Below are 23,519 nucleotides of genomic sequence, written 5' to 3'. Positions count from 1 at the left end.
CTACTACTATGTAAGACAGCTGTCGATACAACGCTTCATCTTTCACGATAATCATTTGCCTAAACTTCGCGGCTTCGGTGTCGTGCAGCATTTTGGTTCGTTGTTTTAACTTCATATCTTTATCTAGGCAAATAACAGAACAGCAAATGTAAGAAGAAACCACCACAATGTCTACAGTAGAAGCATATGGTATTTGTACTTGCATAGAGCTTGCGCAGGTGTAGCAATATATATAGTAAGAGGAGTCCAATATAATTTAATATTCGATATTGTACCACAGAAATTGGGTGGTTTTCAACGGAAATCACTGAATTGTTTAAAATAAAAACGGGCCACTGAAGACAAGTACGCAACACAAATGCGGCGGAATTCACTAAGCTGTGCGTTCCGTCTGCAATTTCTTAGACGAGAAAGAAAAGCGGTAAAGCCTAACAAAGCTATTAGCTCTAAAAGTGAGCGTAATATAGCGGCACCAGAGCAAGACAGAAAATTTATTTCTTGTTAAGGAGGTGGCACGACTTCCTCAAAAGATGGGGATAATTGTTCAGGTGTTCATTTGTTCGCGCTACTCCGCGTACCCACTGGATAAGAAATTGCTGCTCTTGCGGGCCTAAGCTGGTCAGCGCAGTCTCCCATAAGCAAGGTGAACGTGATCGAATAGGGGAGTAGCCCGGAGAATGTGGGCATTCCCAGCTGCAGTGATATACTGTGGGTTTCGCTCCACAGTAGGGACAGTATGAAGGTTATTTTGTGGGGTGGAAGAGGTGAAGGAAACATGGGAATGAGTTATTTTGTGGCTGTCACCATGCGACGAAATCTTCTCGGTTAAGGGAATGATCTGGTGAGTGGAGGAATCTACTGCTGTCTCCGTAGTGCCGTAGAGTTTCACTGTAGATCAGTGAAACTCTACTGTTGGTGCGTCATCTGGGTTCGACAACTCATCTTATGGCATCCATTTAGCGAGCTCTCGGGTTACTGCATTTGTGCGTTCATAACCATGGAGAGAGGCTTGTTCAGGTGCCCAAACGACACATATCCTGTATAACGCTCTGGAGTGTAAATATTTAATGATGCGGTTTGCGCAGAGTGTAACCACCTCTTGTGCCAAAGTTCTGCTGGCGGTTTGTGAATCAGTGGCCACTGCGATGGGCCCACCCGGTGCCGGTATGTTGAAGTGTGTACGATGGCTGGGGCAGTAGCAGCCTGTTGCGCCATGCCACTGTCTACAGTGTTGAGAGTGGCCGAAGCCTTAATGTGCCTGTTGTATCTAGTACTACTAGACACAGAGCACGTCCCTGAGGGTACCGGGCCACGTCACTGTAAAGGAATGGTGTATCCAATGTGTCACCGCCAGAGTCGGAGCATCGCGGTGCGAACATGGAACAGAGAAATAGCGCAAACGTGGAAGAGGAAGGCGGTGGTGCAAATCAGCGACGGCTGAAGAAGTAGACCCTGGGACTACGGGTGACAGTTTTTGACTGTACTTTAAGTCGGGTGCTCCTGAGTCTGCATTGTAAGGTCTAAAGATGTCACATCCCTTCCAGGCATATCCTTACGTGGAAGCGTAGAATCCGTATGTTCTTGGAGCTCTGTCACAAGTAGTCCGTGGCCTTTGAAATTTCTCGATACCCTGTGTTGCAAATAAAAGGGGAAAAAAGCGGGTGCAGCCCAAATAGCGTATCACAATTTTAATCGTAATTTAAGAGCCAATGGCCGCCACGGGCGTCTTAGGCCGGCCTTGGCGTCTGGTGCTGTGCCATCTGTTGCATCTTATGTCAAGAATCTCAGGAGAAAGGGGACGTTCATTGTGATTGCAGCCCTTGATACTGTAGCCCTTGGGAAACAGTAGCCTTTGGGAAACAGTACTGTAGCCCTTGGGGCGCCGAATTGCCCGCCGCGAAGCCACTACCGTGGAGGCTGTTTAGCTGGTGCACATTGCAACATCAGTCCCATGAAAGCTCCCACATGTGAAGAAGGTGTTTAGAACGCCAATAGGCAGTTCTAAAATACGTCGGCGAGCAGATGCTAGATCGCATCATTCATGACCCCGATCAAACCGCATTTAACCTGAACAAGGCCTTCGAAATGGATGAGTTGGTTAGTCACACTAATTTAATTCTACCTCTCACCACACCATGCGAGCCTCCACAGAAGCAATAGCGAAGGTAGAGAACTTCTGTGCTGACTTCATCGGCAAATTACACTCATGCATAAAGCAGCGTCCATATGTGTACGTGCGTGTGATAGCGGCTGCAGACACATAGCAATGCATTGTCTGAGGTGACTTTTCGTGCGGCGAGCAAAGAAAATGATCCTGCTTCTCAAGTGAGTGGCATCAGTAGAAGACTTGGCAGTTACCGGTAAGGCGGGATGACAGCTCGAAAACCTGTAGTCGGGCCGCACTGTTCTAGACTGCCACTGTGTCAGGAGACCTGACCAAGAGAACACTGCATGCAGAGCCAGCGGATAGCCACAAGGTGCCGCTTGCACTGCAATCGCCGTGAAACCAGGAATAATGCCACGCGAGGTTCACGAAACAGAACTGCTTAAAGGGGAGCCTTGAATGCGCCAGCAGCACCAACAGATGATACATTTCATAGTAATTCTGTATGCAGCCATGCTCGGAGTGGTGTACAAAGTGGACGTGTTTCGAAGAGACCTTGAAAAAGAGACTACATCAACGGACACAAGTAGCAGCACTGATTTCGATCACTTACTATAGTATGAAGATTGGTTAGCGCTTGAAGACCACTCCACTGAACTAACTAAAGAGGTCAGACAGGAGAAGCAGAGCGCATGAGCGTTCTGTTAGTGTAAGAAGCCTACACAAGCATTTACTCAAAGGTTGAAAAATAAAGCCTGCAAAACGCGGAAAAGTGCGATACAACTAGCATAACTGAAATTTTGCAGGATAGTTCGCAATTTTCTAGCAGGCAATTTCGTGTGAATATAACAATGAATGAAGTTGAGTAATACCAGTAACAGATTATCCAATCATCTACAATAGATAAAAAATCTAACTTGCTCCAAGCGACGTCTAAAAACGTTAACTTGTTTCCGTTAGATTGTTTCAGCTGCGTGGCAGTTGCATATTTAGAAAAAATGGTGGACATTTAAGCAAAGCTTACTGGTTGCTTCTTATGCTTCCCGGCTACTCCAGTTTATGCAACCGGAATGTTTGCCGGAAAACCCTGGCTGTGAATGCTATACACGAAGGCGAGCTTTCTTAGAAACACGGCCTCTTGTGTGGGCCAATCTCCTCTTATTGTTTCGCACTTTTAATATTTCTGTATTACAACATTTAACATAAAAGGCATGCGGTGTTGGTGTTTTGTTCATGACATTTGTTTGTGTTCTGTGACTCTCCAAATTCTAAGGAATTACTTCATAATGAATGCAAGACAAGGTATGAGCAACTTTAGTGATAGGAGAACTTGAGTTGTGTGTTATACATATACCACAATTTTCGCTCACAGGCCGTCCGAGGCGGCATGCCCTCCCGTGATTTTCTGCGGTGTGGGACCCATAACGCTGTCGCGTTAAAATATTGGCATCACCTACATGGCGAACATGGTGTATACAATCGTCGAAAACCGAAATCGGCCTACGTATCGCGAATATACTCATTAGCCACGTGGTTAGCGTCAAATGTATCCCTGTTGTTATTTCAGATACGAGCGCGGCGTCTGCTGGATGCTGAAGACACTAGGGAGTAAGTTTAAGCCTACAAGACGCGATATATCGATACGCAGCAGCAAAATATAATATAACACCGTTACCTGAAAAGAAATATTCGCACTCCCTACAAGCCGTTAGAAGAAATTTAATTTCTGACGCAAAATAACATGTTATATGGAAGAGAAAAAATACTGGGCCCATTGCTAGAAGTTTACATTTGTGAGTGACAGAGAGAGAGTAGCGCATTTTGTGGCACATGAAGCTGGGGCTTGCCAGTATTCCTCCGGATTGTTTTCCCCTAGCAAGGTCTCGCGAAACCTGAGAGTATGACGTTGAAAAAAAAAATGAAGTAATTGGCCGGGCGCTGCGTCGCCCTGTCTGCTGGCTTCACAGCAAACAAACGCGTAGCCACCTTCTGCCATTTTGTAAAACACCGAATGTCGTTGTAGACTTTCGCTTCTTTTCATCTCAACCTTGGCAGGAAAGATTGAGCAGCATCTACGCGGCCTTCTTGATTTTTATTTTCAATGTCCAGTAACGAAAGCGTATACCCTTCAACGCTTACTCGTGCCTAGACTAATCAACAGGTGGTTCGGCACATTTTTTTTTGCTCCGATTGGCCTGATGTCAGGCAGATACACGACGCGTACAAGTGCGCATACGCTCGCTACTGATCACAGCAGCTCTATCGGTATTCTGAATGACGCACTCAAGAGCACGGATGCGTCGCAGAACTCAAAGACGACGACATGGAATGCATGAAAATTGTGACTTTTCTGACTTCTCGTTCGGGTGAACTTGTCTCTTAAAATGATTAAAATATAATCGATGCTCACGGCGTATAGAAGCGACAGAACGCTTCTGATATCATTCTTTGCTTATGAATTAGCTTCCTACACAAGGTTTTGTAGGAAATTTATTAGAAGGGGAAGTGCGTGCTCGTGTGTAAGCATGCTGCGGGTACAACGCTTTATCTTTCACGATGAATATTTGCGCAAACTTCGCCTGTTCGGCATTGTGCAATATTTTGGTTGCTTGTTCTAACTTACGAATGTCACCTGTACAAATAACAGAGCTACACCAATGACAATCCCCTTAATTATTTAAAACAGACACATATAGTGATTTTACCGGCATCAGGCTTGTGTCGGTCCACCAATAATACCAAAGACGTGTCCAATCTCGTTTATATTCGATATTGTTCGATGAAATGGAGGGGCTCTCAACATAATCCAGTCCATTGTTTTAAAGAGATGGGCCACTGACCACAAGTACGCAGCACAACAGGGGCAGAATTCATTAAGCTGCGCCTTTCGCTTGTGATTTCTTAGTAGAAAATTCTGATGGTAAAATGAGAGGCGATGCATTTAGGTTCAAGCGTCGTGTGAGAGCAAGAAACAAAAAGAAATTATGGGGTTTTACGTGCCAAAACCACTTTCTCATTATGAGGCATGGCGCAGTGAAGGACTCCGGAAATTTCGACCACCTTGGGGTCCTTTAACGAGCACCTAAATACACGGGTGTTTTTACAATACGCCCCCATCGAAATGCGACCGCCGTGGCCGGGATTCGATCCCGCGACCATGTGCTCAGCAGCCGAACACCATAGCCACTGAGCAACCACCGCGGGTAGCAAGAAACAAACCACTGCTAGAATTAAAGGACAAGAAAGAAGCGTATTTGCGCACTAATCATATCTGATTGCGCATCAGGGGTCTGTAGCCGACTCTACGCTATGACCACCAGTCGCTGTACTCAGCTGGCGGCATCCGTTTTCGCGCGTGTCCTAAAACGTCGACAAGCGCGATAACGTTTGCGCAAGGTATAAAAAAATTCCCCGGCGACTATTACGATACTCCCAAATGGGAAGTTTGAGCTCAGGTGTACACGTGTTTTTGTTTCGCGATATATTGGCTCTCGTGGACGATCTGTCTCATGCGGCACGTTGCAAACAAGCGGCCTCAGTAATCGGGAGAACGCGAGACAACTCGAGAGTAACGCGTAGGTGCGATTCAGAATAGCCGCCGTAGACACACTTCCGCCCATACAGGTCTTCGTACAGACACGCTCGCCGCATGCCTTGGCTATGGTGCCATTAGTGAACACATAGCGCAATATTCTCACACTATCTCGGACTGATTGTCACCGCAGAAAGCCGCAGACACACTAGCGGTAAAATGTGCGTGGCGCGCCGCTTGCATTAAAACAAAGCTGCAGCAGAGGAGCCACACCAATTGGCGGCGAGCTACTGCGGCGGTCACGTGAGAACATGAAGATGTCACCTGCTCTATAGCTGTGAGATGTCGCGTGCTTTTTACTTCGTCTGCTAACAGGCTGGCGCTGTGTTCACGTTTTCGCTCCTTCGTTGTTAACGCTAGTAATGTCTTACAAAGATGACGACGTTGCTGCGACTGAGTGTGATCATGTTGATCTCCTCTCTTTTCTTGAGACGTCGCTGCGTTACAGAGTCAAGGAGAATGAGGTATACTGCGTGTCGCTTCCTCCGTGTCCTCGCATTCAGGCTCCATCTTTTCTAACACAATCCGTAAAGCCGCAGTGTCTCCAAAAACGACTACATCCGCATGTCTCGGTTAACTCTCATCATTGTAAAAAGTAATCTCAGACCATGACAATCCAAACAAGTTCGAATGAGACCAAACCAAACAAACCAAACAAACGCGAGTGACAGCTGACACGAGATAATAGTAGGAAACGAGGTGGTTGAGATTAGATACGAGTATGCATCGAGCGGTTGGTCAGTTCCGCAGGCCACCAATTACCCGTGCGCACGTCACTGAAGGAACCGCTCTAATTGGTCTCCGCCGTTCGTGGCTCTTCCATTTAATCTACTACGACGCGCTCGCTCTTTAATCCTTTGCTGTTATGCTCGTACACACGCTCGGTTACGGCAAGGCCGATGCCGACGCTCGCCGTAGGAATTGCGCCTGAGACCTGCGCTGTAATGTGGTTCCCGTACTCACTGGCAGAGGCAGGCTAGGGTGAACGATACTGACACGTGAACTTGTTTATCTGTTACTCGTGTCTTTCACCATCTAACAAATGTTATCGCTCAGCACAGGGCACACCTGCATTTATCGAATGTTTCTGGAATGTTATCGATGCTTCTATCCGCTTTCTGTTGTCGCTGAACCTTGTGTATTCTCATTGCATGTAGCACGACGCGAATGGTGTAGGACTCTCTGGAGGACACGCGGGCACCAGCGATTACAGTGGAACGTTCGATGGCTCGTGTATAACAGCTTTTTGCTTTACCCGCTTATCAGATTTTCAACAATCGCCGACTGTGTTCACCGCTGTCCTTGCTCCTTGAATGTAGCCTATATTTTAGGGCGCAGGTTTGCCCAATAAGACGCTAGTTTCGTTACACACAGGCTTCCTTCACCGTAACTACCACGTGACATTTGGAAGGGGTGATTTGCGCTTATTTACTGGTCGCCCCCACAAAGCCGTGATGAAAGCTCGAACGAGAAAGACAACACTAACGTCGCGAATAACCAGTGAGGTAGCCTCAGGATGCAAGGACTGCCCCCAGAGCACGGACTTTTGCTTGAGGCGACTAGGAAGGTCGTCGCCAAGTCAACCCTATTGGCAGCCCCAGCGTCCTCTATCATGCTTCAAGAGCCCAGGGACGCTGCGACGTGCCGCGGTTCAACATTCGAGGATCCGGAAAGCTGGCTTCAGGCGTATGAGAGGGTCGCTGCATTAACCAGCTGGGACAATGACGACAAACTGCGACATTTCTTTTTCGTATTTGAAGATGCCGCCAGGACATGGTTCAAGAACCGAGAAGCCACCTTAACGACGTGGGACCTGTTCAGAAGCGGCTTCCTGCAGACATTTACAAGCGTCGTACGCCGACAACGAGCCCAAGCTCTACTAGAAGCCTGAGTGCTGCTTCCCAAGGAGACCATCGTGATCTTCACGGATAAAATGAGCCGTCTATTTCGCCACGCCGACTCGGAAATGTCTTAGCGGAAGAAACTCCACCTACTCATGTGTGATGTGAAGAAGGCACTTTTCGCTGCAATGGCACGAAGCCCGCTGAAGACTATCGATGAGTTTCTTCGCGAGGCCACCAGCATCGAGAAGACACTCGAAATGCGGAACCGGCAATTCAACCGCCAACCGAATTCTACAAACTACGCCGGAGTTCTATCACTGACCACCGGTGATATGCGCAAGACTATCGGCAATCACACGGGAAGCGCTGCAGAAGTTGTACCCAAGCTGCAGCCTCAAGTGGCCTCAATCGGCGAAATCATCAAAGTAGAGTTTCAGCGATTAGTGGGAGTTCCTGAGGTGCAACCACAATAACTGCAGCCCCAGCCGGAAGCGATGACCCACGCCACCATCACCGGTCGCCAAGGCCACCTCAGCGAACGCGCTAGGGCCCCTTAACGCTGCGATTCCTTCGTCCACCACCGCCGCCGCCAGCACGGCCACCCGTCGCCCAGCGCAGCTACGCGAGGAAGAGGGGCATTTGGCGCACCCCTGACCATTGCCCGCTCTGATACCATTGCGGGGAAGACGGCCATGTGTACCGCCGATGCCTATACCGCGACTTGGGACAGCGAGGGTCCGCCGACAACTCACCGCGCCCTCGGGAAGGTGAACGCCCTCGTGACATCGGTGACTACCTCGCCGCTACTCAGAGGAGCCCTCGTTGACCGTCCCGTTAGCCGTCACCAGACCTACCTGTCGCCGCAGCACCATCCATACAGTGCCCGAACCCGGGACCAGTCTGTCAGCCTATGTCCGGACAACTAAAAGCAGCAACCGATGGAGGGGCAGTTGCTCTTCGTTGAACTCACGAAGATCCTCCGCCGTCGATGAAGACGCCGAAGAGACTATCTCGATGACATATCAACAGGACGCCGCCAAACCGACGAAGACCTGACAAAGCGACGCTCCAGCCACAGGTCAACACGACGCAGCCGCGATCCGACGCCAAAACCAAACTGCAATGCACGACAAAGAACCACCGCCTTAGACGTGCCTCTCGACGGCCACGCAGTCACCACCTTAGTAGACACAGGAGCCGATTCCTCCGTGATCAGTGGACACATCGCGGGCCAGTTGAAGAAAGTTTAGACTGCATGGGAAGGCCCTCAAATTCCGACCGTGGGAGGACACCTCGTAACACCGACTAGAATCTGCACTGCAAGAATTACCGTTCATGACCGGACTTACCCTGCCACCTTTGTTATCCTCAAACACTGTTGACGAGACGCTATTCTCGGCGTGGACTTCCTGTACCAACATGGCGCAATAATCGGCCTGATGTTGAAATTGATACCGCTGTCGCAATATCAAGCGATACTGTCGGAGAGCTGTTGAAGTCACCACACCTTGAGTGTGCTCGATATCAAGTGAGCATCCAGCCTCGTTCCACCATTGTTGTTTCCGTCGGCACCAAAACACCCGCTGACGTCGTAGGCGCCATCGAGGTCACCAACGTTTATTGCTTAACCGGGAAATTTGCGTCACAAGAGGGATTACTCGACCCCACGGAGCGAAAGTGAAAGCGGAAGTGATGCTAACTTACTTCTGCCAGGAGTTCAAGCCCATCAACAAGGGTACGACAATCGCATACATCGAGGAAATTGTGGAAACCAGCAATGAGATTGTCCTCTCGGATTCTGCCGCATCTATCTCGGCGACCATAGTTCCTGAACAAGACTTCGACCTGAAGAAGACTTCGACATAAATCCAAGTCTGCCCTTCAGTAAGCAGCAACAGCTCAGAACTCTTCTCCTATGATACAAGGACTGCTTTTCGACGTCGTCAAAGATTCGACAAACACCAGTCGCAAAGCAACGCATAATAACCGAAGTGTGCCCTCTACCACTCGCCAGAGCCCTCCTCGAGTTTTGACATCAGAACATGAAGCTATTAGACAACAAGTCGACGAAATGTTGCGCGATGACATCATCCAGCCATCGAAAGGCGCGTAGGCATCTCCTGTAGTGTTGGTGAAGAGAAAGGACGGACCACTACCTTCCTGCGTCAATTATCTTCAACTGAACAAAATCACGAAGGACGTATACGCTCTCCCACGGAACGACGACGTACTGGATCGGTTCAGCAACACTAAATACTTCTCGTCGATGGATCTCAAGTCTGGCTACTGGCAAATAGACGTCGACGCAAGAGATCGGGAAACGACAGCCTTGATCACGCCAGACGGCCTTTGCGAGTTCAAGGTTATGCCATTCGGATTGTGCTCGGCCCCTGCAATGTTCCAGCGTGTGATGGACACCCTTTTAGCAAGATTGAAGAAGCACACCTGTCTTGTTTACTTGGACGACGTCGTCGCGTTCGCCGGAAATTTCGGCGATCACATTAGGCGGCTTTTGACGGTACTAGAGGCCATAAAGTCATCAGCGCTCACTTTTAGTCGGGAAAAATGCCGCTTCGCTTACGATGAGCTTCTGTTCATGGGCCACGTCACCAGCATATCTGGAGTCCACCCCGACCCACAGAGGACAGCTGCCGTAGCAAAGTTCCAGCAGGCCATCGACAAGAAGACAGTGCATAAATTACTTGGCATGTATGCCTACTACAGGCGTTTTGTCAAGGACTTCTCACACATCATTCAGCCGCGGACACATCTAACTGAATGTGATGTTGAGCTCATGCGCTTTTATTTGATTTTATGATTTTATGACGGACGTTTTGCAAACGCCGATGAAGTATGACACGTAACTCGTCCTTTCGTACTTGCCAGTAGCTTTACAAAAACCTACAGGCTTCAACTGCAAGACAGGTGCCTAAAAGGTATGTCCAGTGTGTTTTCTGGGACATTGTTTGGGGTTGAACCCTTGTGAGAAAGATTACGAGCGGCCTTTACATTTATGCGGTAGAACTGTATCGTGTTAACTTTCAAGCGTATTGCATCTCATGTTATTGGGGCAATTCGCTAGGTAGGCTTATCGCATTAACAGAGCCATGCAGAGGTACCTTGAGATGAAATGCTACCTTGTCACGTGGTGGTGACGTTGAATAACACAGTAGCAATACTGTGAATGAGAAAACTAATTTTTATTGGGCGAACCTGTGCCCACAAAACAGGCTACACTTATAGCACAACGATAGCGGCGAACACGCTCGGCGATCGTCGAAAATCTGATCAGCGGGTCAAGCGCGTCGGCTTTTATACAGAGTCGTCGAATGTTCCAGACTAATTGTTGGGACCCGCATGCCTTCCATAAAGTTCTACATCATTCGAGTCAGGCGAATAAATCAGATAACACAAGGTTCGGTGAAAGACAGTGGAGGGAACCATCGATAACTTTCCAGAAACTTCTTTTACATGCAGGCGCGTCCTGCGCTGCACGATAACATTTGTTAGGCGGCCAAACGTGGTCGCCCGATAAAGATATGTGCACGTGTCAATACCCCCCTCTTAAAAAGCATCGACCCGATGCTGCAAAGAAACGAAAGTAATATATAAGCACTCGTAGCAAAGAAAACAACAAAATAAGGGAAGTTCGTTAGCGTCCGTAAAACGGTTTAAGACGCACTACGTGGACCACTTCAGGTCGAGCGCGGCGCCGCTGTGAATGCGAAATGCCCTCTGGCACGACCTCATAGTCCAGTGCGCCAATTCGTCGGATGACCTTGTAGGGTCCGAAATAGCGTCACAGTAGTTTCTCACTCAGTCCTAGTCGGCGTATCGGGGTCCATACCCAAACACGGTCGCCGGGCTGGTACTCGACGAAGATTCGTCGGAGGTTGTAGTGTCGGCTGTCGGCACGCTGCTGGTTTTTGATCCGTAGGCGGGCTAGTTGTCGGGTATCTTCGGCGCGCTGGCGATAGGTAGCGACGTCAAGATTGTCTTCGTCTGTGACGTGCGGCAACATGGCGTCGAGCGTTGTCGTCGGGTTCCTGCCGTAAACCAACTTGAACGGCGTGATCTGCGTTGTTTCTTGCGACACCGTGTTGTAAGCGAATGTTACGTACGGCAGGACGGCATCCCACGTCTTGTGTTCGACGTCAACGTACATCGCTAGTATGTCGGCGAGGGTCTTATTCAGCCGCTCCGTAAGACCATCCGTCTGCGGGTGGTAGGCCGTTGTCCTCATGTGCCTTGTCTGACTGTAGTTCAGAATGGCTTGAATGAGCTCCGCTGTAAAGGCCGTTCCTCTGTCGGTGATGAGGACTTCTGGGGCGCCATATCGCAGCAGGATGTTTTCGACGAAGAATTTCGCCACTTCGGCTGCGCTACCTTTCGGCAGTGCTGTGGTTTCAGCGAAGCGGGTGAGGTAGTCCGTCGCCACGACGATCCACTTATTTCCGGTTGTTGACGTCGGAAAGGGTCCCAGCAAGTCCATCCCGGTCTGCTGGAATGGTCGGCAAGGAGGCTCGATTGGCTGTAATAATCCGGCTGGCCTTGTCGGCGGTGTTTTGCGTCGCTGACAGTCTCGGCATGTTCTGACATAACGGGCGACGTCGGCGGTCAGGTGCGGCCAATAATACTTTTCTTGTATCCTCGATAGTGTCCGGGAAAATCCTAGGTGTCCAGCGGTCGGATCGTCATATAGGGCGTGCAATACTTCTGGACGAAGTCCTGACGGGACAACAAGAAGGTAGTTGGCGCGGACTGGTGAAAAGTTCTTCTTCACAAGTAGATTGTTTTGAAGCGTGAAGGAAGATAATCCGCGCTTAAATGCCCTGGGGACAACGTCGGTGTGCCCTTCCAAATATTCGACGAGGCCTTTTAGCTCCGCGTCTGCTAGTTGCTGTGCAGCGAAGTCTTCCGCGCTTATCATTCCAAGGAAGGCGTCGTCATTCTCGTCGTCTTGCGGCGGTGGGTTAATGGGTGCGCGTGATAGGCAATCGGCATCGGAGTGTTTTCGTCCGGACTTGTAGGTTACAGTGATGTCGTATTCTTGTAGTCTGAGGCTCCACCACGCCAGGCGTCCTGAAGGGTGCTTCATATTCGCTAGCCAACACAACGCGTGATGATCACTGACGACTTTGAATGGCCTGCCATAAAGATAAGGGCGAAATTTAGCTGTAGCCCAAACGATGGCGAGACATTCCTTTTCGGTCGTAGAATAGTTGCCTTCCGCTTTTGATAGCGACCGGCTAGCGTAAGCTATCACCTGTTCGACTCCGTTTCTCCTCTGGACTAGAACGGCACCGAGGCCTAGGCTACTGGCGTCAGTATGGATTTCTGTATCGGCGTACTCGTCGAAGTGCGCAAGTACCGGCGGCGACTGCATGCGTCGTTTGAGTTCTTCAAATGCGTCGGCCTGCGGCGTTTCCCACTTGAACTCAACATCACATTTAGTTAGACATGTCAACGGCTCGGCGATGCGTGAAAAGTCCTTGACAAAGCGCCTGTAGTAGGCACACATGCCAAGGAATCTACGCACTGCCTTCTTGTTGATGGGTTGCGGGAACTGTGCGATTGCAGCTGTCTTTTGCGGGTCTGGACGGACACCAGATTTGCTGATTACGTGGCCTAGGAACAGAAGCTCATCGTAAGCGAAGCGGCATTTTTCCGGCTTCAGAGTAAGCCCTGACGACTTGATGGCTTCTAGTACTGTCGCAAGCCGCTTGAGGTGATCGTCGAAATTTCCGGCGAAGACGACGACGTCATCCAAGTAAACGAGACAGGTCTGCCACTTCAATCCTGCTAATACCGTGTCCATGACGCGCTGGAACGTTGCAGGCGCCGAGCACAGTCCGAATGGCATAACCTTGAACTCGTAGAGGCCGTCTGGCGTGATGAAGGCGGTCTTTTCGCGATCCCTTTAGTCGACTTCTATTTACCAGTAGCCAGACTTGACGTCCACCGATGAGAAGTATTTAGCATTGCAGAACCGATCCAATGCGTCGTCTATCCGTGGGAGGGGGTATACGTCTTTCTTCGTGATTTTGTTCAATCGACGATAATCGACGCAGAAACGTAGGGCTCCGTCCTTTTTCTTAACTAAAACTACTGGAGAGGCCCACGGGCTTTTCGACGGCTGGATGATGTCGTCGCGCAGCATTTCGTCGACTTGGTGTCTTATAGCGTCGCGTTCTCGCGTCGAAACTCTGTAAGGGCTCTGGCGGAGTGGTCGAGCGCACTCTTCGGTTATTATGCGATGCTTTGCGACTGGGGCTTGTCGAATCCTCGATGACGTCGAAAAGCATTCTTTGTATCGTCGAAGTAGACTTCTGAGCTGTTGCTTCTTAATCACGGGGAGACTTGGATTTATGTCGAAGTCTGGCTCGGGAACTACTGTCGTCGGGGTAGATGCGACAGAATCCGAGAGGACAAACGCATCGCTGGTTTCCTGAATTTCCTCGATGTATGCGATCGTCGTGCCCTTGTTGATGTGCTTGAACTCCTGGCTGAAGTTTGTCAGCAACACCTTCGTGTTTCCTCCGTGCAGTCGAGCGATCCTTCTTGCGATGCAAATTTCACGGTCGAGCAGTAGACGTTGGTTGCCTTCGATGACGCCTTCCACGTCAGTGGGTGTTTCGGTGCCGACCGAAATGAAAATGCTGGAGCGAGGTGGGATGCTCACTTGATCTTCGAGCACCCTTAAGCCGTGGTGACTACGAGGGCTCTCCGGCGGTATAGCTTGATCTTCCGACAGCGTTATTGACTTTGACTTCAGGTCGATGATTGCGCCGTGTTGGTTCAGGAAGTCCATGCCGAGAATGACGTCTCGTGAACACTGTTGGAGGATAACGAAGGTGGCAGGGTAAGTCCGGTCATGAACGGTAATTCTTGCCGTGCAGACTCCAGTTGGCGTAATGAGGTGTCCTCCAGTGGTTCAAATTTGAGGGCCTTCTTACGCAGTTTTAACTTTCTTCAAATGGGCGGCGATGTGTCCACTCATTACGGAGTAATCGGCCCCTGTGTCCACTAAGGCGGTAACTGCGTGGCCGTCGAGAAGCACGTCGAGGTCGGTGGTTCTTTGTTTGGCGTTGCAGTTACGTCTTGGCGTCGGATCACGGCTGTGTCGTGTTGAACTAAAGCTGGAACGGTGCGTCGTCAAGTCGTCTTTCGTCGGTGTAGTCTTGGCTTCTTGACTTCGTCGGGACGGCGGCGTGTCGTTATTATGTCGTCGAGATGGTCTCTTCGTCATCTTCGTCGGCGGCGGAGGATCTTCGTCAGTTCGACGAAAAGCAACCGCACCTTCATCGGTTGCTGCTTTTAGTTTTCCGGATATGGGCTCGCAGAGCGGCCCCGGGCTGGGCCGGTGTATGGTCGGCGCTGCGGTGACAGGTAGCGGCCTGGTGACGGCGAACGGGATGGTCGTCGAGGGTTCCAGTGAGTGGCGGCGAGGTAGTCGGCGATATCGCGAGGTCGCTCGCCAATTTGTGGTCGCGGCGCTCTAACGGCGAACCCTCGGAGTCCCATCTCCCGGTCTGCGCATCGACGGTAGATGTGCCCGGCTTCTCCGCAATGATAGCAAAGCGGACGGTGGTCGGGGGCGCGTCAAACGTCAGTCTTCCTTGGAATGCCGCGTGTGGTGACGGGTTGGCGTGCTGGCGGTGGTGGTGGACGACGGATCTCTGTCGTCACTGGGCCCGGCCGTGGGCGCGGAGGGCGAACGTGACGGCGGGCTACACCGGCGTATGTCATCGCTTGCGGCTGAGGCCGCGGCGATTCCGGGGTACTCCGAGCTGTTGTTGGAGCTCCTCACGTACGACGTCGGCAATCGAAGCCACTTGAGGCTGTGATGATGGGAACAGCTTTTGTAGCTCCTCCCGCACGACCGCTCGGATAGTCTCGCGCAGGTCGTCGGTGGCCAGTGACTGAACTCTGGCGTAGTTTGTCGAGTTAGAGCGGCGGTTGAATTGCCGGTTCCGCATTTCCAGTGTCTTCTCGATTCTGGTGGCCTCGCGAAAAAACTCCTCGACGGTCTGCGGTGGGCTCCGTACCATTACAGAGAAAAGTTCCTCCTTTACACCACGCAACAGTAGGTGCACTTTCTTCTCCTCGGACATTTCCGGGTCGGCGTGGCGGAATAGGCGGCTCATTTCTTCGGTAAAAATCACTGTGGTCTCATTTGGTAGTTGCACCCGGGTTTCTAATAGCGCTTGGGCTCGTTCTAGGCGTACGACGCTTGCGAATGTCTGCAGGAAGCCGCTTCGGAACAGCTCCCAGGTCGTTAAGGTGGCTTCTCGGTTCTCGAAACACGTCCTGGCAGCGTCTTCCAATGCGAAGAAGACATGTTGCAGTATGTCGTCACTGTTCCAGTTGTTAAAAGCAGCGACCCTCTCGTATGTCTCAAGCCAGCTTTCCAGGTCCTCGAACGTTGAACCACGGAACGTCGGAGGCTCCCTGGGCTGCTGCAGCACGATGGGGGATGCTGGGGCTGCCATTGGGGTGGACTTTGTGGCGATCTTCCTGGTCGTCTCAGGCAAAAGTCCGTGCTCCGGGGGCAGTTGTTGAAGACGGCGGCTTGCTCGATGGTCCGGAACGACGTTGGTGTTGTCTTTGCGTTCCGGGCTTGGATCTCGGCTTGTCGGGGGCGACCGGTACATGAACCAAAAGCACCTCCACCAGATGTCACGTGGTGGTGACGTTGAATAACACAGTAGCAATACTGTGAATGAGAAAACTAACTTTTATTGGGCGAACCTGTGCCCACAAAACAGGCTACACTTATAGCACAACGATAGCAGCGAACACGCTCGGCAATCGTCGAAAATCTGATCAGTGGGTCAAGCGCGTCGGCTTTTATACAGAGTCGTCGAATGTTCCAGACTAATCGTTGGGACCCGCGTGCCTTCCATGAAGTTCTACATCATTCGCGTCAGGCGAATAAATCAGATAACACAAGGTTCGGTGAAGACAGTGGAGGGAACCATCGATAACATTCCAGAAACTTCTTTTACATGCAGGCGCGTCCTGCGCTGCACGATAACATTTGTTAGGCGGCCAAACGTGGTCGCCCGATAAAGATAAGTGCACGTGTGAATACGCATTCGAGCAGTCCATAGAAACAGAAGCGTACCATATCCGGAATTGTGGTAATGAATTTGCAGCGGAAGGACAATCGGCCAACCAACCAACACATAGGCGACGGCCACTACTGCACTGCTGAACTTTAAAAAAATAAACGTGGCAGTTTGCCAACCAGGCCGCACGCCATTTCTTTTTAGTGGTGAGCACATTACGCGGGTTAAAGCGGTGTCGTCTTTGTCGATAATAATATACATTATCCCATCGGTGAGTTGCTGGATTTGCGGAACCACCGTAGTTAAGCACGCTTTGAGGAAATAGAATTCAAGACGGCCATGCTCGGCTACTACTAGACATTGCAACAGTTGCGGACGCGGTGGGACATTTTAATATTCTACAATTCAGCATGTTGCTGCAAAGTAATGGGCGCGTAAATTTGTCACACAACAAATGAAGGAGAACTTGATGGGATGTAGCCGAAACCTTGAAGGTGCTTTCGGTGTATTTCTCAAAGAGTCAGCGAAACCAAACTCATCACAATTGAAACCGCTAAATTTCAAATATCTTATTAGGAGGCGTTAGCTTGGAGAGGACAATGTGCATTAATATAAATGGTGACGAATGAGTATACGCAGACGATAAATGAAAAAGATATGCGCCTCCCGTATATTTGTGAACGACGCCACTTTCAGCCAACAAAGCACAAAAGAGCTTGCGCTCTTTGCAAGACGAAAGAACGCACCAATCCTTTAAGTACAGTAGAATTCAGTGTCCGCGTCGAGCTCTGCTGATGTCAGATGCTTTTTGCGAGATATTTGAAAGTGGTTCCACATGTCCCGACAAAATCAGCATCGCGGAGCAGGTAACTGCCATTCTGAGTTAGGCTATGGCCACCTGGCGCAAAGAAATGATTTCCTACCAGGAAAAAGCTTCAGGTGAAAAATAGATCAGTTGGAAACAAAGCACATAAGAAGCGTTGTCATGCATCGCCTGGGTGACCAAACAGAATAAAAACAGCGCATCTTCTCTCTAAAGCCCGCACCTACCCGAAGTGCGATGGCGGATTCCACTGTCACATCATGGCTATTTAAGTAGCCGCGCCACGTATCATTCTCTTCGCTCATCGAACCTTCATGGCGATGTTGTAGATAACTTGTACACAGTTTTACAGCTCACCGTCATCATTAGCTCTAGGTCATTGGTTTGCGATGCCCATGGTGTGTCAGGGTTGGACACCTACCATTTATCAATGGCGAACGGTCAGCTACCGGGAACGACCATCCGGCGTCGTAACAACGGCGTATATGCGATACAGAGATTACAATGCGTGGCGCTGCTAGCTACATCACTGGAAGGGTACGAGCGCCAACTCCATTTATCCGATTCTGTGCAATTCAGCGTGCAGGAAAAGAGAACGGTTGCTGTAGCCAAATAATAAAGATAATCAACAGATGAACTTTCGCGTCGCTCCTCTCTAATCGTCCTCTTCGTGATTGCGACTGAATAGAAGAGTCACGGAGCATTTCGAAGCGCGAAATGGGTGAGCCTCCCCGTTGTCTGAGCAACGTACGATCTGTTTTCTCGCTAACTGACTGATAGAAGACCCAGTTTTGGCTGCGCTCCTCGTCGTCCCTACATCGTCGTCCCTACGAAACGAGTCACCGCGGCAGATGGGGAAGGGTTGCAACGTCGCTTCCAGGAAAGTCGCCACGCTCGCAGCTGCAGCTGGCTGAGAAAACTTTGCATGTCGACACCTCTGCAGGGCGTTCCTAACAGCTCCTCCATGGCCCAGGAAATACTCGACTGTCCTGCGCTGACAACCGCTGGGTAGGAAGAGAACCGCTGGTGGCAAGGGTTTGATGCCTTGGCTAGCAGCGACCACTTGTGTAATGATGTGACCGCCCCCAAACATCCAACAAGGACAGGCAACTGCAAAACGAACCCCACAACACGGCTCTGCGCCGAGTTGACGTATCTTAAATCTCACTTTAGACCCACTAGGCTTCAAAGAAAACAAAAGTGCACAAACAAAAAATGGTGCATTTCGCTACTACAATTTGGAAGGAATTTCGTGCTGGCATATTGGGCAATCATGGAGGGAGTCCTGCTAGCTGAAAGGGGATCTTCAGGGCTTAACAAAGTTGACAATAACAACCCCAAAATTTTGGCCGGGATACCTAAACGCAGAATTCAAATTAGCCTGCTCAAACCATCCGCATTACTATGCAACTTTCCCTTCATATATCTAATGGAGAAGTTGTACTCTTGGAGAGTGACGCTCCATCGGAGCAAGCGGCTATTTTTGTGTGACATTTGATTGAGCCACGTCAGAAGACAGTGGTCGGTCTCGAAGATGCACCTCGCTCCTAGTACATGGCCACAGCGGTTACTGTCTATGTTGCCATGTGGGGCTGCGGAAATAATAGCCAGACTCAGTGCGCAGGATGCATATGATTGTATGAAAGTTAAGGCTAGTCTTCTTAAGAAATACCGCCTTTCAGCCGAAGCTTTTCGGCAGACGTTCAGAAGCACATGCAAGAAGGATAGCGAGGGAGATCCAGAGTTTGCATATAGTTTAAAGGCCAACCTAGTCGAGTGGTTGAAATGCGCGGAGGCGTACGAGAGCAGATGCATGATTATTGAATGCATGTGTCTAGAGCAGTTTTACAGAAGCATCCCACACTATGTGAAGCTGTGGGTGCAAGACATAGGAAATGTAAACACTGTGGAAAGGGTGGCTAAATTAGCCGAAGAGTAAAAAACGCGTAGAAAGCTGCGCACCGAGGACAGAAATTGGGACGGTCGAAATGGACCGCGGAAATCATTTCCGTTCAAAAAGGGTTCGCAGAATGAACGATCGGAACCTGTAGACGTGGAGGAAAAGTCCTCAGAAAAGAGCGAGGAGAAATCAGACGGGGAAACAATACCAAAAGAGAAGAAAAGAAAATTCGAATCTTTTAGACCGATCCGCACCTATAAGTTCTACAAACTGAGACATGTCGCTGTAAACTGCGGGAAGCCTAGCGTAGTTTTCTTCTACGTCGATGAAAAATACTAGAATATAAAATTTTTAAGCCCATATCTTCATGACCTGGAACTTAATAGTAAACCATGCCGGGTGCGGCGAGACAGTGCCGCCACTATCGACATTGTCCATCCGTCTTACGCAACGGTCGATGACTTCATGGGAGAAGTAGCATGGATCAAACAGGTTGTCTGCCTATGGCCAAAGTGAAAATCAGTGGACCGTTCGGGGAGCTAGTGACCGAGGCTTCAGCTTCCAAATCTTTGTCGCTGCAATACCCCTACATTTACTACGTGAAAAAGGGCTTAAACTGGGAGAGGGTGTAGTACAGGCATTGACGCGAGGCCAGGCTCGTAAAATGGCATCGCTTCCGCCTGAAAATGCACAAGCTGCTCCAGCGAAAGTAGCAAAAGATGTAACTTTACTAACTGACTTCGAGCTAGGCTCGAGGGACGAAAAAATGGTTGAGGAAAGCCTGCCAGCTGACCAGCTCAATGAGAGCGTATCACTAGGATGTCAAAGTTCACGCCTGCAGGAAGAGCCAGCTGACGCAATTGCAAGTGAGACAGGGACGTTACTATCACCGGCCTCGAAGAACTTTGATCAGCTCTTACGTGTGGACAGAGAGTCACTGGCAGCCGAGCAAAAGAATGATGACAGCTTAGCTAACTTACATCCCACCACTGCCACCAGTTGTAATGTTTGTAGTCGGGCATGAAATAGATGGTAGCTGGCCCATGCAGTCGTCCAACTTATCCACGCTGAGGACGTTGTTCAAGGGAAAGACTGCTTCTCATCGAGAACGAGGAATATGGGTTTATTTACAGTATCTACATAAGGACGTTGCAGTTCATTAGTCTAGCATGACTGCGAGAGAAAGCACCATCAGCAGCCGCACAGCTGCTTATAAACACTCTGTCCTCCCTAGATCTCTAGGTGAGGGAAAAACGGCAGTTCACCGCCAATTCGTAGCGTCCAACGTCGTCATAGCCGACCCGCCTTTAAGGGGAAGGTTACACACTGCGGTTTTACTGACCACGCCGGTGTGAGTGGGTTCCCGGAAACACGGGGCTTGGTCTGGGCAGGCGCCTCTTCAACCCAGTGTTGACCCCACAGACAATAGCCACCGCGTCCCTCCATGACTTCTAAGCCTCGTGAAACGGCAGCGGAAAATATCTTCCAGCGGCTCCCCTGCTTCAAACAGCGGGCATGGTGATACCACGAATAATGCTTGGTCCGCTGACCGCGTTTAGTCATAGCGGCACCGAGGGGTGTTTACGCGGCACATTGTCGTCAATACGAAAGGAGACACCGAGGCAGGTGGGGAAGGGTTCCAATGTCGCTTCCTGGAAACTAGCCACGCTCGCAGCTGCAGCTAGCTGAGAAAACTTTGCATGTCGGCATTTCTGCAGGCCGTTCCTAACAGTAGCCACATGTGCTTATGAACAAAGCAGTTTTTTGTGTAATGTAGGCCATGCACCTACCGGAAGAATGATTCAGGTTTAGTTTCAGTTTTCGTGTATTTTCCTTGAATAAGTAGGTATATATGCTTACACAAGTATACACAACGAGGTACCAGGGCATGTGGCTTAAAGGAAACCTTCTGTCAGAAAATATATGCATTTGAGCAAATACAATCATTTGGCTTCCGTTTTAACTTTGTTTTGAATAGACATCAACAACATAAAGAAAAATGTGTGCTTCAACCTCAACATGAAGCAAGCTCATCTGGCCTTTGCCTCTGCTAGGCTCCACAGAAGATGAAGAGTGGTCTCTGTGTCCGTTGCTTACGATGATTCACTGTCAATCTGGTCCCTTGGCGATAGTCAATTTGATAGTCAAGACACACTTTAAAAGCCTTAGAAAAGGAAAACGGGGTCTGCGCTACGCAAAAGAAGACAAATGAACTTTCTGTACCACCGTCTTGAGCAGCTCACAGTATATTTCATCAGCAGCATACGTAATGGTACACAACGAATAAGTAAGGAAACTTTAAAATATCCAGTTGGACAAGAAACTCTCGAAAGGAAGCAAGAAGACATATTCTATAGTAATCAATCCCATTGTTTGCGTTGTTGGATCTGGAGGGCAGTCCCAATTGCTGTTCTCCAGATGTTGGCCCTTGCCGTTGGGTGCGCGGATTGGCTGAGCTTGAGGGGGATTTTCAGATGAAAACTGAAGGTTTATTTCCATTATTTACAGTAAGAGTACAAAGACATTAACCGTCATAAAGTCATTACGGGCCGGCAGCAACTCGGATGCTGCGGCCCGTGGCAAGAAGCTCGAAAGAAATGAATGAAGGAATGGTCTCTTGCTGCTCCCGGTCTCTGGCTTTTAACCGCTTCGGTGTCTCGAAGTCCCGTCACGTTCGGCCAATCGGCGAGCCCGCTCAGGTGGCGTCATTTTTGGCCAATCAGCGAGCACTCTCAGGTGGCTTCATTTTCGAGCAATGGTAGGCGCCCGTGCGAATGTAAGTCACACCCGGTGCAGAGGGTCGCTCCATTGTCTCCACCTGTCCGAGGGAGTACTTCTCTGCGGTATTGCCTTCCTGGTCTGCAACTGCCGTCCCAAAGGCGGATGGGGGGGGTTGCTGCCAGGACTTCACGGTGTATTACAGCCGTCTTGCCTCGCGGCTTGCAAGCGCACAGCGGGGCCAGGCGGTTTGTTTTCGAGCGACCTTTCAGAGCCGCAAAGCAGCTTTGCTAGGGACCCACGTTACCTGGAACAGTGTCAGGCTCCCGCTACACTTTCGGGAAGAGCCAAGCAGTGGGAAAACAGCTCAACATGTGGCGCACGAGGTGGGGAACACCAACTGGTTTGTACGTGCCGCGCCTTGCGAGCGTGGTAGATATGCTTCTGCGCTCCTTAATTAGGTGTGACGCGATTCGATGTGGTCTGGTGAACTCGAAGGAGGCTCAGAAAAACGTCCCGTATCTAACAGCTCCTCCTCGCCCCGGAAGGTCGGAATTTCCGGTCAAATCAATTCGCTGGCCATGAGGAACGCTGAAAGAACATGTAGGGTACAGGTGTCGAGCCTCGTGTGACGAACTTCGGCATCCTGGGCCCTGGAGAACGTGCGTCAAACAAACAAAACAACATAGCGCTGCACCACGTTTAAGCGCAGGCTCTTCAACCCTGACTCGCCAGGCTATTACTGAGTCAAAATGAACCCTGATCTTTTCTTCCCCCAATTTTGATGAAGCAGTTCCAACCACCTTTCTAAACTGCTATCCATATCGCCCCGAATGCCAACAAGGCCAGAGTGATGTTGTTGTTGCAAAACAAAGGGTCGTTGTCGTTGCAAACAAATAATGAAAACAGCCGAACATAACTTAAGTGGCCTAATTTCGCGAACAGCCTGTTCTCACCTTAGCGCAGTGGCGTACTTATCTCACGTGCTGTTGCCACTAAACAGTTTGGCCAACACCACAAGTACGTAATCACAAGCGCGATAGCCTTGTGGTCACTATTCAGAACGCGTACTTGCGTCGTAGGGAAACGTTTCATTACGCTTAGTCACGTTTCTTCATTTAGAACCTACAGGGCAAGTACCTTAAACAAACAGACTTGCGTAACTTACGCACTCTGAAGAACCCTTAAAATAATGCGTCTTCTAATGACTAGTTCCACGCACGCTTACTAGAGAAATCAAAACGCGGCCTTCCTCAACACGCATGAGCGACCCAGTCATAAACATTCTGCTTCCTTCTGTCCGCACAGGGCACGCGCTAATGAAACTAAGAACGCTTCTCAGTGCACATTATGAACACACTGAAAACCTACGCGCTTAACCTTTGAAGTTTCAAAAACACTTTTAAAAATAAAGAAGGTTACCTAATGCATACGCGCGTTACTACAGGCTTTTCACCGATAACCATG

At 49.9% G+C, this 23,519-nt stretch overlaps 1 protein-coding gene and 1 long non-coding RNA gene across 7 annotated transcripts in view; one reads left to right on the top strand and one right to left on the bottom strand.

Annotated features, from left to right (window-relative positions):
- LOC139048815 (uncharacterized) overlaps window positions 1-23,519 on the bottom strand; it is a 171,001-nt gene that overhangs the window by 8,995 nt on the left and 138,487 nt on the right. The gene's annotated exons all lie outside the window — the stretch shown is intronic.
- The window catches only part of LOC135920801 (uncharacterized), a 183,680-nt gene that overhangs the window by 88,877 nt on the left and 71,284 nt on the right, over window positions 1-23,519 (top strand). For 2 of the 6 annotated variants that reach the window (XR_010570320.1, XM_065455067.1), the window contains one exon: window positions 3,672-3,712. The exons of the other annotated variants lie outside the window; for them this stretch is intronic. Coding sequence is in view for 1 of the 2 variants with exons in the window: in XM_065455067.1 (XP_065311139.1) it covers window positions 3,672-3,712 (41 nt within the window). In the remaining variant the exon portion in view is untranslated. The remainder of the gene's footprint in view (window positions 1-3,671; window positions 3,713-23,519) is intronic. 6 annotated transcript variants of the gene reach the window in all.

Source organism: Dermacentor albipictus, chromosome 8 (assembly GCF_038994185.2).
Source record: "Dermacentor albipictus isolate Rhodes 1998 colony chromosome 8, USDA_Dalb.pri_finalv2, whole genome shotgun sequence".
Classification (NCBI taxonomy): domain Eukaryota; kingdom Metazoa; phylum Arthropoda; class Arachnida; order Ixodida; family Ixodidae; genus Dermacentor; species Dermacentor albipictus.
This window is presented reverse-complemented; position numbering and strand designations above follow the sequence as displayed.